Here is a 13,770-nt window from a genome sequence, read left to right as displayed (position 1 = left end):
AACATGTAGAAAGGTTTTATAAACCTGTTAACTTCTTGTGCAAAATTATAAATCATTCCACCTGTATTCTGCAAAGGGGATGATTTGTATTATTACCTATCACAGGTTTCACACAGAAAAAAACAATTTTCCTATAATAATATAATAATAACATTTTTATATCCTGCTACTATCTCCCCATAGGGACTTGGGGTGGCTAACATGGGTCCAAGCCCAATAATCACAATAAAACAAATAAAACAAATAATATACAATCAGAACAAACAACATCAGCAGCGGTAAAAATTTAAACATTTAAAAAATACTAAAACAACTGAACCGCCATAAGAAACAAAGCAGATTAAAATAATTTTTTTTAAAAACTGGGCAAAGTGCATGGTGTGCATGGTTAGGAGTCTGAGGAGATCGATAATAAAGTGCTGTATTATTGCTAAGAAAAGTAGAATTCGGAGGTGGGCAAGGAGAAAGAATTAATGCCTACATTATCTAAACATTGTCCTCATTAATTCTTGGTCTTGGTCCTTAATTCTTCTATCCCCATATATCCCTATTAACAGAATTTGCATATTTATATCAAATTTGGTTTTAGTATGTAATTCAACCTGGGTTAGAATTTGGTTCCATTTTTTTTTTGCAGAGGATCAAAGTATCTAAAGTTTAGTTTGAGTGAATTTTCACAGTGACCGTTTTTTTATTGTGATATAGCCTACCTTTGTTCTAATGTAAACTATTTTGTGTGGCTTGTCTTGGATGAGTTTTTACAAAACACCTGCTCCTAAAAGAGGTGAAAACTTTGACTTTGTGGTAAGTGTTTTTCCCTGGTACCAAGGAACAAAATTTCTAGAAAATCCTGAGTGAGAAGATCTGTGAAGTTTAGGAACTCAATCAATTTTATCTACCCACTCAATTTTAATTTGTGAATTTTAATCTGCATTTTATTGATGAATGTTAACCTAAATTTTAACTGTATCTGTCTTGTTATATATGTATTAATAACCTTGTGTTTTATCTCTCTGTTTAAACCTTGTTGTATCCTGCCACAATCTGCAAGGAGAGGTGGGTAATGAATTTGTCGTTGGTTTGTTATGAGTTTTCTGGGCTGTATGGCCATGTTCCAAAAGCATTCTCTCCTGATGTTTCGCCCACATTATGGCAGGCATCCTCAGAGGTTGAAAGGTTTGTAAGAAACTAGGCAAGTAGCATTTATATCTGTGGAATAATGTCCAGAGTGGTGGAAAGAACTCTTGTCTGGTTGAGGCAAGTGTGAATGTTGCAACTAGCCACTTTGAATAGTCTTGCAGCTTCAAAGCCTGGCTGCTTCCTGCATGAGGGAATCCTTTGTTGGGAGGTGTTAGCTGGCCCTGATTGTATTCTGTCTGGAATTCCCCTGTTTTTTTAGTTTTTTTATTTACTGCCCTGATTTTAGAGTTTTTAAATACTGGTAGCCAGAATTTGTTGTTTTTACTCGCTACTCTTTCCCCATATAATCTCATGTCTCAGCATCCAAAACTTAATATGCTAACTACTATTCTGCTATTGGGTAATTCACTATGCTCTGCTTGACAGCTAATCCAAATAAATAGGATAAACAGGCTATGTGCTCTTTAAGTTGGATCTATCTATATATATGTGTGTAATTTTTTAAATGACTGACATGTCTAAGTATTGCATGTGCTGTAAAACCAAGTCAGCATTAGGTTTTTGAAATCAAACATTCGTAAACTATTTTTCTTTAAGGAATAATATGAAAGTATAATGATTGAACTTGGAAAATGCTCTACTTTAGAAGCATTATAGTGACTGATGTCATTCTACTTAGATTTTTGTTTAAATTAGAAAATATTTTCATATCCTTTTGACTTAAATGACTAAGCTGGGGAAATAGTGCCTCAGTTTATTTGGAATAATGATCTCTGTGACTAAAAAATTAAAGGAAAATGCTAACCTAAATTAAGTTGATGGCTTCAACTAGAGTTGAAACATTGAATCAATTGTTGACTAATAACCCGACACTTATGTAAGACCATTAATTGTATAGGTCTGTTCTGATTAGAATTAAGAGTAAGGCTGAAGCTCTTATGGGCAAATCTAATAAAAAGATGGTTCATTTGCTTGGAAATTTAAGTGCGTAGAAAATTGCCTTATACAGGCATTAATCCAATTCTCCAACATTGTCCACACTAAGGATGTACATCCTTGTCTCATTTTTACATCAGTGATGAGGAGTTATAATTTTTCTCTTTGTCTTTAAATTGACAAGATATGTTCTGTAGCTCTTAAGATTTTATTCATATTTGCAACTTACACAAATTATATAATTGTACAAATAGTAAAAATAGAGCAATTTACTTGGCTATACTATAATAACTGCTGTCTTGTTATCTTGAATTTTGAACATTGTATGGATGGTGTGTATCAGCCAAACCAGTCTTTCTGTATTTGCTGTGTGTCTACATGAACTCAAAGTGAAACAATGGTAGTTTTTCACAGAGACCTTTTAGGCAAAAGGTGGATCTCTTCACTTACTTACTCACTCACTTATTTTACATATTTATTCTTTGTGTATGTCTCCCTTCTCCCAGAGTTGAGAGTCAGCATGGTGTAGTGGTTTTAGCACTGGACTCCAGAACAGAGTTCAAATCCTCATTTGGCCACAGAAAGCCATTGAGTGACCTTGGGCAAATCACATACTCCCAGCCTTGAAAACCCCAGGGTAGAGTCACCATTAATTAGACATGATTTGAAAACATAACAGATCATTGTGCTGGGCTTTAGCACAGCAGGTTAATCACCAAGCTGCAATAAATCTTGCCACCCAGAAGGCTGAGAGTTTGAAAACCAGGTCAGGGCGAGCTTCTAACCTTTCGCCCAGCTTCTGCTTACCTAGCAGTTTGAAAACAAATGTGAGTAGAAAAGTGAGGAGGTATTTAGCTCAGTGGTCGATCAGAAAAAGGAGGAAGTTTATGAACAAAGAAAGATCTTTGGCAAGGAGATGGGGCCACAGCACCGCTTGGTGGCCGGAACCGGGCACAGCCTCCAAAGATGCCGAAAGGTGGGAAAGCCTATATATACCTCTATGTGTTGTCTGTCTTGTCATTGTTATGAGGGTTAAATGAAAAGTAATGCCTCCACCTTCGTAACTTAGGTTTGGATGGGAATATTTTAATAAATCCAACGCAGAAATAATCCTTAGAATATGCTCTTTAACTACCACTATTCACTTTTCCACATAATCACCAGACAATCTGATACATTTCTTCCAACAATGAACAAGTTTTCTGAAGCTGTCATGGAAGAAGTCGACACTCTGTTTCTGCAACCAGCGTCTCACAGTGCCCATCGTGCACAGATCTTCCGATAGCCAAGCAAAGCAATAATGTGACCCATGCGTTCTTGTGAAATGCCGATTATGCTTGACATTTCTAAGTGATACGACGATCGTCCTGAATCAATCTATCGACCTTTTGCTTGTTAAACTCGGCGGTTGCTGTCACAGGACGTCCAACTCTTTGTTTGTCATGCAAGTCAGATGTTCTCACCTCAACATCTTTAAACATACTTACCCAACGACGCACAGGACTCACATCAACATAATCACCATAAACAGCTTGCATTCTCTGATGAATCTCCTTTGGGGTGATACCTTCTGCTGTCAAGAATTCAATGACTGCACGTTGCTTAAGTCACATTGACCAACCGTCTGTGCCGGGTTCCATACTTCGCACTTTAACAACACAACCATTCAATGCTAAGGCTTTCCGCCAAATGGAACTGTAGAGGAGAGTCTACTGAACAAGCCAGTACCTGCCACATACTAGTACTGCCATCTATTGAGGAGTTACGAAGGTAGAGGCATTAATTTTCATTCAACCCATTCAACCAATTGAATGTTTGCCGCATATGTGTTCTGCCCTGAGTCCCCTTTGAGGTGAGAAGGGCAGAATATAATACTGTAAATAAATAAACGAACAAACAAGGAACCAAATAAATCAAACAAATGCCGACAGTACAATTTTAACATCAGTTCAAATCACCTCTTTTAAAACAGAACAAAATTAATTTTAAAGCATTTAAAAGACTTTAAAAACTTGCTGGTGAAAGGAGAGCAAGGAAGGGCTAAACTTATTTATTTAAGATATTTCTACCCCGCCTTTCTCTTTGGCCAGACCCAAAGTGTTTTACAGCATATAAAAAACACAATATCCGCAACAAAACAGAAAATGCAAACGTTAAAACATACTAAAACACATATATGATAAAACTAACTTCAACCCTGCCCCACCCCATATCAGCCCCTCAATAAATAATCGTAACCTTGAAACTCAACCCATTCAAGCTTAGGAAGGATGGGGCTGATGCTAGTTCCTCCGATAGGGAGTTCCACAGTGCTGGAGCTGCCCCAGAGAAGAAGTCTTTTATCATTTTGCATAAACACATTTTCGAACGGCACCAAGTGGCAATCAGGGTCTCCTCACTGGACCTCAAATCTCGACCAGGAGTGTAAAGGGGGGACACGGTGTTCCAGGTAAGCTGATAAACTGGTATTCCAGAACCAATGTTTTATAAGGCTTTATAGGTGAGAACCAGCACCTTGAATTGGGTCCAGAAATTGATCGATAGCCAGTTAGCTATCTCAGCAGTGGTGTAGTACACTCCCTGATGCCAGCTCCTGTTACCAGCCTGATTGCAGATCTTTGAACAAACTGCAGTTTCCAAACACTTTTCAAGGGCAGATCTACATAAAGTACATTGCAATAGTCCAGTCTGGATATAACCATTGCATGTACTACTGTGGCCAGGTCCAATTTCTCCAGGAACAGGCACAGTTGGTGCACAAGCTTTAATGGTGCAGAGGCCAATTGAGACACAGCCACCTGGGTCTCCAGGTTTAAGGCGGAGTCCAGGAGGGCCCCCAAACTGTGCACCTGAGATTTTAGGGGGGGTGTAACCCCATCCAACTCAGGTTGTAATCCAGTTCCTGGATCCATCTTTCCTGAGACCAGCAGTACCGCCGTCTTGTCTGGATTGAGTTTGAGCTTGTTCACCCTCATTCAGATTTGCCTTCCACATAAGGGAGAAGCTGGTGTTTGAAGAAAGAGCATTTTCCCCATTCTTGTATTGGAGCTGAGAAATATAATTGGTGTTAACACATTCTTGACAAGTCAAGATGACATGTCAAGAGATGAGACACCCTGCATTGCCCAAAATGAGTAATTTATCCAGATTTCTTCATACCCTTAGCACTGATTGAAAGTTTCAGATGTGATTTTTTCCAGGCCTACATGGAGATGGAATGGATTAAATCTGGAAACTTCTACATACAAAGATAGCACTGAGCTTCATACTTGGCTCCATATGTCTCAGCCACAGTAGCTCTACCATATCCCTTAAGCTTCTAACCTGGACCTAGAGGATACTTTTGAAAAAGACCTATGACGCAATACAAGCCAGTGTAATGATTTGAGAGCTGGACTATGAGTTTGGAGACCAAGGTTGAGTGAACCCCTAGAGAGCCATGGAAATTTAGTGAGTGACCCCAGGGACGTTACATACTTTCAGCCCCAGAAAACCTTGTGATCAGGTCCCCATAAATTGGAAACAACCTAAGACACACCATACCACAAACACAAATGAAAATCTTATTTCAGCTATGTACACAATGCAACTAAGTCAAACAGCATATTTGTCCACCACTACCTATAATCTCATAATGTCCCTGCTTAATACCATAAATCATTTTATGGCTGAAAAATCAGATAATAAAAACTACTCAAGTACAGAATTATGGCAAGTATATAAAGTTCAATGAGAGTAAATGCGGAATGCATTTGGAGACCCTTCAGTAGTTTGATTATTTTTAATTATAGAACAATGCCTCAGATCCACAGTTTTAAGGAAGATCTCCATCTCTGATTTCTGCCATCCCTTCCCCTGGAAAACCTGATTGGTAGTTCAGTCAAGCTCTGTTATAGTGCAAGGACTACAGGGGATGGGGAGAGAAGATTTGACAGAGAAAAAAGGTTGGAAAATGTAACATCCCAAGCAATTATGGTTTGCATTTTCATATAATGCTGTAGCAGCAGCACAGTGCACTTTAATAAGAAATGTTTACTAATAAATGTTTATTTCATATATTGGTGAAAAGCAACCTTGCTTAAAATGAAGGCACAATTAACAGGAATTTTGACAAAGAGCCTAGCTGTCTAAATTGACCTGAGTGAAACTGCCACAATGAGAGGTTGCAGAAAAATCATAAGGAAATTTGCTATGAAAATAAAAAGTATCCATTGCCTTAAGCAAAATCATAGTATTTTAAAATATTCAATTTACTTCTTTTCAAATTCTGTGATAACCTTGGTGTCATCTTGTCTAAAGTATGAAAGTAGATTTCTTTGTATTTGTATAACATATAATTTAAATTAAAATTAAGATTAAAAATAAGTGTTTCCCTTGGGCAATCTCCATACATTTGCTTCCCCTAAGCTCTTATACAATTTTACAAAACAGATTATGCCCCTCAAATCAAATATGCTTGTGGGCATGTTTATAAAATAGGTTTCTAGGACACTGAATGTGTGTGGTATCATCTTGCTAGAAAGCAAGTAGCCTGAATGCTGCATAGGCTGTGCCCTCTGTTATGGGAGTAGCAATTCAACATATTTAGATTACAACAGGTTGGGAAGGGAAGGCTGTGTCAAAGCCTTCTAAATTTAGTAGAGATTAACATTGTCTCTGATCTAAATCTAACCATTTTATGAAAAGGCCAGAGATTAATGCTTTTTAGGTTATTTGTTGTAGGGGAAATTATTATCAGTTGATTTTTTAAAAATATCCCAAAGGTAGTGAGGAAATTGAAACATTTTAATTGATTCTTCTTATGTTTGCATAGCTCACAATATTTTTTTCATGGAATGCACACTAGTAAGAACTCTTTTCATCATCCATACTTCTTGTCATGTGCCTTCAAATCAATTCCAATTTATGGTGTAAGATAGTTTCTTGACAAGGGATGTTGTCATAGTTTCTTGACAAGAGAGGTTCAGAGTAGGCATTGCCTTTGCCTTCTTCTGAGGCTGAGGAAGTATGTCTTGCCCAAAGCCACCCAGCGATTTCCATGACTGAGCAGGGATTCAAACCTTATGACTTCTTCACATGGCCCACGGGGGCTGTGCCATTGCACTGGCAGTTGCCGGCAAGAGGAAAGGTGCATGGGGTGCCTTGTGGTGCCCCATGCGCCCTCCCTCCTTCCCTCATTACATAGTGGGGACAGGACAGAGCGCATTGGCACCTTGTCCCTGTCCCCATCAGATGGGAAAAAGGGTGGCCATGCGCAGCAACGCTTGTTGCCCTGCCACCCTTTCCCCATCATATGGGGATAAGGGGAGGAAAGTGCGAATAGCTCCATCGGAGCTACCCAAAAAACACTTTCCCGTCCATGATGAAGGAGAAGGTGCCTTCTGATGCTTCCCCTCCATTTCAGGAGGAATGTGGGGCCGGCCTGATGATGCTTGGCAGGCCCCGTCCAAGCTCTATCCAAAGGCAGCAAAACGGGGCTATTTAGAGGTTCCTGTGAAGTGGTCCCTAGTCTCCAAAGTCGTACCCAAACAGTCAAACCACTATATCACACTATATCTCACTATTCCTATTTTGTTCTGTTTTATTTTTCAAATAACTGTTTTCATAATCCATACTACTTTATTACTTGTGCTTTTGCTTCCCTAAAGTAACAGCCAATGAAACTGAAGGGAGTTAAGAAACAAATGCAGGTCAAGCAATTGGTTGTTATGGCACAGAATGTCACAAAAGATCTCAGAGTGGAAGAAGAAGGTTCCCAAGGCAGATTTAGATCAAATATTACAATGGAAAACTGAGAAAGAGAAAGGAAGTATGGGGTTCATATATAACAAACTAATAGATAACAATATAATTTGAAACTCACCCTATTTGAAATATGTTATCTTCTAAACTTCCTCATGAGGAAAAGTTCTAATGTTATACTCTACTTGTTTGACCCAAATAAATAAACTAGTTTAAAAAAAGTAAAACCCAATGCAAAAAGTATATGCAATGTATATGCAATATCATTTCTATTACATCCCCAATTATTCATGATAGAAGCATGAATATAAAACAAATAGGAAACCCAAATTACATATTTTGCACCGAACTAGAAAAAATCCTGAAATAATAAGATCAGCAGTGCAAATGTATGGTCTTTCCATCACATGAGGGATAGAACTATTTTAGATGGTGTAGTGCTACCAGCAGTGAATTTACTACAACTCTAGATAATGCTAATAAACCACAATATACAATTGAAATCATTTATTCATACTTATGACAGAGTGTGCACAGAAGAAACATACTGGACCAATAACCTGATTTTTATCATATTAATCCTCCCCTTCCATTACTGAAATGCCATCATGTCCTAGAGTGGATTTTTTTCCATAGATAAATAGGGGTAATTTCTCAATGAACAACAAATCAAATGGTTAATTTAATGACAGACCAGATGAGGCATCATCATGCAGCCAAGTTTCCTTCCTGAATAGCAGTTTGATTGATGTGATGGCAGATAGGTTGCATGGAAGTAAGTGGGTGGGAGGTGTTTCGCACTCCCCACACAACCCAATATCTTTACTCATATGTTAGTGAGAAAGATTTGAGTTAATGTCATATCCACTTTGGCTCATAGCTGTCATGTCAAGAGATGTCAAGAGAACTTCACAGCAGTAAGCTGCTCATTAAAGAGAGAGGTTGCCAGCAACAGGAATTTCTGGCATGTTCTTTGAGTGATGAAAGGGAAAATTTGCTGAAGGCCTATTTAATTACATGGTTCCATAGGAATGAACCAGAATTGTGCCTAAGCATAAGAAGAACTTAAGAAACGCTTACCGATTGGTGTGAGAATTACAGTGCATGAACCAGCTGCGATTGTTATCAACATACATTGCCCATGCCTTGTCATCTTTGCCCAGCATCATGTCCTTGACAACGTTGATTCTAGCAATTCCAAAGGCTGGATCTGGATGATTATCGTAACGGTCTACATGCAGTTCCCAGTAGTGGACTCCCTTGGAGAAAGCAGCTGTGCCCAGGACAACACGGTCATCATAGCTACTGCAAGTTGCTGTCTGGTTGTCATTCGAAAGGACTATGTCTCTGTGGGCTGAGCAGGGATCAAATGTAAACCAGGCCACTAAAGAGAAAGAAAAAAAAGAAAGAGTTTGTACATTAGATGGATGCAGAAACAAATATTAATATGTTTCCTCTCTAAGAAACCTATTAGTTAGTGAAGAAAATCAGTCATGATCTAGCTGCCTTGCATTTCATGATGGGAGAAAGGTGAGATATAAATACTGTACATTCAATACACAAATTTCATTTAGGTCCCATTGTTGTCAGCACCTAAAAATTAAACATATTCGGTTAATGTTTTATACAATCTAAGATGCCATGCTGTCTATGCAATTTAGAGAAATAGCATAGCTTGGTTACTTTAAGCATCTTTTTCAAGTGTTTCAAGTATTATTGTGTATCTACTGCCAATATGTGCCAAAGTGGATGTTAGTATGTATGGTAAAAGGAGCATTATTAATTTCTGTCTATTATTTTCTATCCTGGAACTGAGTCCACCAAAAATAGAGAATGTCTCCCACCTGGAGATGGCTCACAAAAACTGGAGACTGTGGGCCAAGCTCTGAGATCTGGCTACCATCATTAGAATACATATATCTATCCTGAGCAACTAGATTTGTAACATGATGCTCAACATCCAGGTTGCATTACATAAGAAATGAACACTATGCTTGGGGGCAGATTTTCATCTCAGAGTCTCATGTTATTCATACTGGGAATTTAGTTATAAATTATCCCTTAACTCAGGCTTGCACGTTTTGGAGAAATGTTGTAGTTTATTGGTGGCTACAGTTTATTATAGGGTTTTAAAATAAGGATCTTTGGGGAAATTTTTTTTTTGTGACATAGTTTAGCAACATTAATAAGAAAGAGAGAATCAAATTAACATCTGTTTTATGATTCATAGAAAGTTAAGTATCATTAATCAAGATTAATTTCTTTGGCTGACTTTATGGGTAACAAGTGTAATTACATGGGGATTGAGGTATAAATTAGAATTCATATTTTATAAGGCACAGCTAGGAAATTATTTCCACAAAAGAAAAAAAACGTAATGATGCTGTGCAATTCATCACTGGCATAAAATGGGAAAGGAGAAAGAGCACACTGGAAAACCAATGGACATCTCTGTCAGTGACCTACTTAGCGTTTCTGTTTCCGGATCTCTTTAAAAGCACATGAAATGAGTCTGGGGTTATTTCATTTTCTCTAAACATGCGTCCCTTAACTTGACTTCAGAAAACAGAAAAATATACATGCCAGCTTGTGCTAAAAATAATCCTATCAAAAAGGAGTCGCAGATGGGGAAAATGATTTTATCTAGATATGCGCCTCATCTTCTGCCTCAGATTTTTAAGTATCAGCCCTATATGGAGCTGTGTTCATTTTCCAATAGCACAACCTTCATCATTTTTCTGAGATCAGGAAACAGCCATTTTTACAAATCTACTTAATGTCTAACAAAATATTAAGAACTGGAAGCATAGATTGATAATGTACTGAAGTAATTAATTTTACTCATAGAAATGTGTTATTTTTTTGCTGATGCAAAACACTGTCTTTTCTGTGTTAAGTACATTTTTTACTTTCACCAGTGAAACTCCTGAATAGTGAACGGTACTAAAATTATATTAAATTTAAATTATTTGAAATCCCTGCTTATGTTGCATGAAGAGTAACAGAGGTGCAGAGCCGAGTCTTTCTTGGATTGCAAGAAATCAGCAAGCAAACTCTGCTAAGTAGTCTTCGATCCTGCCTTAAACTAAGGAAGGATCCATCAGGACAAACTCTTTGGAGAGGTGGCCCAACTCGTGTTTGTGGATGTCTGTGGCTAGCACCATTTCCCAAAGAGCTGCTGATAGTTATACTGGTAGATGTTGTGGTTTGGTAATGAGTTTATGTCTACTGGAAGAAAATTAATACCCAGGGAAATGGTGATGAGAGGAAGAAACTAATGCTTTTCTTGGTGATACATTCATATACAGATCAGAAGGAAACATCCGAATTCACAACTTGTCCAGATTACTGCAAAAAAGCAAGATCTCTTGCTATAGAAAGCCTAATTTAATACTGCTTGGGATTTCCTGAATTGTGTTTTTGAATTCTTACCTAGAACAATGGGTTAATGGCAGATTTTTTTTGTGTCTTTGCTTAGTGCTGGTTCTGTTTGTTTGTTTGTTATTTGCCATATTTCTATCCCACTCTATCTCACCCTAAGGGGGTACTCAGAGCGGCTTACAACTTGGCACAATTCGATGCCATGTTGAAACAAATATAACAGATTATACATACATTAAACATTAAATCATTAAGCATAAAACAATCACATATAAATACAATTAAAACAGTATTTAAAACAGCTGTTAAAACAACCATATAATCTGTCATCAAAGTCCATAAGTCAGTTACAGTCACATTGATTCCCAGCTGTCTATTGCATTGTAGCTAGTCTCCCAACGCCTGGTTCCAAAGCCAGGATTTTACTTGTTTTCTAAATGCCAGGAGGGAGGAGGCTGATCTCACATCACAAGGAAGGGAGTTCCACAGTCGAGGGGCCACCACTGAGAAGGCCCTGTCTCATGTCCCCACCAATCGCACCTGCGAAGGAAGTGGGACCGAAAGCAGGGCCTCCCCAGAAGATCTTAACATCTGTCCTGGTTCATAGGGGGAGATGCATTTGGACAGGTAAGCTGGAACCTCACATGGGCATAACTTCTTTTTTTTTAAAAAAAAATTAACTATTCCGGACTAAAAGCCTGATGTCGTCCCCCCCCCCCCCTTCCATCCAGCAAAGACAAGGAGAAATGCCCTTTAATCAAAATGAGGGATCCTTACAACTTTTTCTTTGGCTGCAGTTTCCTAGAATTAAAACTTTCTCTAGATAAGAATAAAAGGTTTTGATTTGTGCTGGGAATACCCTCTGGATGCTTCATGAAAAAGAGAACATAATACAATAGTTTGTTTATTTTTTAACCCTGAGAATTATATTAACACAAATTAAAACTAACAGGAACATTTCCTCTGTTTGCTTTCTCCCTAACTTTACAAAATTCCCTTTTTCTGGCTTTCATTACTACAAATGTAACCTTTATGCAGACATGTGACTACCTCATCAAAGTAGCAACTAACAATATTGCTGGAGGAGAAGCAAGAAGAAAATAAAACATAACAACCTACACATCAACAGAAAAAAAGGAGAGAGGATACTGGTGTTTACCTATCTTTTTATCCCCTCCACTGGTTCAGGTGGCTTGTTACAAGCACTGATGTCTAATCTTCAACAACAGCAAGCCAACCTATGATGCATCTTCACTGTAGAACTAATGCAGTTTGATACCACTTTAATTGCTATGACTCAGTGCTATAGAATCATGGGGTTTGTAGTCTTACAAGGTTTTTAACCTTCTCTGCCAAAAAGTAGTGGTCCCTCAACAAACTACAACTCCCAGGATTTAGTATTGAAATATGGCAGTTACAGTGGTGTCAGTGCATTACTTCTACAATGTAGGTACTCCCTTAGAGGCAAGAAGAGGAGTAAAGCCTTCACTTGGCTTTTCTTGTTTTTCCTTTGAAGGCTGTCTAACGAAATAAGGTCTTTAGATCACAAACTTTGTTATTAACAGCTTTATTCCTGAAACAATTCTTCTAATCACTTGCCTTTTCTTGCCTTCCTTTCTAACTCTAATCTGTTCATTTTTACACTCCCTTTACTTCCTGTTTCCCCAAAAGAGATTGTTTGGGTGTGAACTGCATTTCAGCAAGAACATCTACAACAGCTACGCTACAGGTTTCATTGCACACATTTTTGTGCTACTTTTACAATATTAACATACCCATATTCCAGCCCAGAAGTTTCCATAGAGACACATCAAGGCCTACCAGTTCAATGCTAAATCCTGGGAATTGTAGTTTGTTGAGGGAACACTACTTTTTGTTTTGGATCATGAAAGAGTGGTTCCAAAATCTAGCTGAATCCAGATTCCAGCACTAATGTAATTTATTTTATCTGCATCCAACAAAATATGTCATCTATAGAAATTTTCTAGATCCTTCAAGCAATTTTATGCTATGCTTCCTCTGGAAATTGCCATAGAATTAGCTGGAGGACTCAGAAATTTCCTATAGTGGATATCTCTTTAGAATTTTTCTTGGTCCTCCAGGGTGACTTTATAGCAATTTCATCAGAGGGTGGTCATTTCAATCGAGTTCACTATCATATACAGTTTCAAGGTTCCATGGTAAGTTCAGGCGTGTATCCCCTGCAAATACAGGAATTGTAATACATATTTTAAAAATTACTCACCATCAGAAGTCTGTAAAACAACTGTCTTGCTATAAGGGCCCACTCCTGATGAATTAAAGGCTTTGACTCTTGCATTGTAGGTACTATTGAAATGAAGGCCATCAATAGTGCATAGGGTCTCCTTTCCAACATACACTTCCTAAATAACAAAAAGGAAGGAGAAAGTTGACTGAGTCTATTTAAACTAGTCATAATCACAACTTTGAATGTAAACTGCATGGAGTTGCTTTTTGCTGAGAAATTATGACAGCAGTACAGTGTTCCCTCACTTATCGCTGGGGTTAGGTTCCAGGACCACCCGCAATAAGTGAAAATCCGCAAAGCAG

The 13,770-nt window shown here is 38.0% G+C and overlaps 1 protein-coding gene across 4 annotated transcripts in view; it reads right to left on the bottom strand.

The window, feature by feature from the left end:
• trim67 (tripartite motif containing 67) overlaps positions 1–13,770 on the bottom strand; it is a 58,467-nt gene that overhangs the window by 18,771 nt on the left and 25,926 nt on the right. For all 4 annotated transcript variants that reach the window (XM_008124473.3, XM_003215875.4, XM_008124477.3 and 1 more), the window contains exons 7-8: positions 13,445–13,583; positions 8,899–9,202 (exon numbers count right to left, since the gene is read on the bottom strand). In XM_008124473.3, the coding sequence (XP_008122680.1) occupies positions 8,899–9,202; positions 13,445–13,583 (443 nt within the window). The remainder of the gene's footprint in view (positions 1–8,898; positions 9,203–13,444; positions 13,584–13,770) is intronic.

This window comes from Anolis carolinensis, chromosome 1, assembly GCF_035594765.1.
Source record: "Anolis carolinensis isolate JA03-04 chromosome 1, rAnoCar3.1.pri, whole genome shotgun sequence".
Classification (NCBI taxonomy): Eukaryota; Metazoa; Chordata; class Lepidosauria; order Squamata; family Dactyloidae; genus Anolis; species Anolis carolinensis.
Note: the sequence above shows the minus strand (reverse complement) of the source record. Positions and strands in the feature narration are given on the sequence as shown.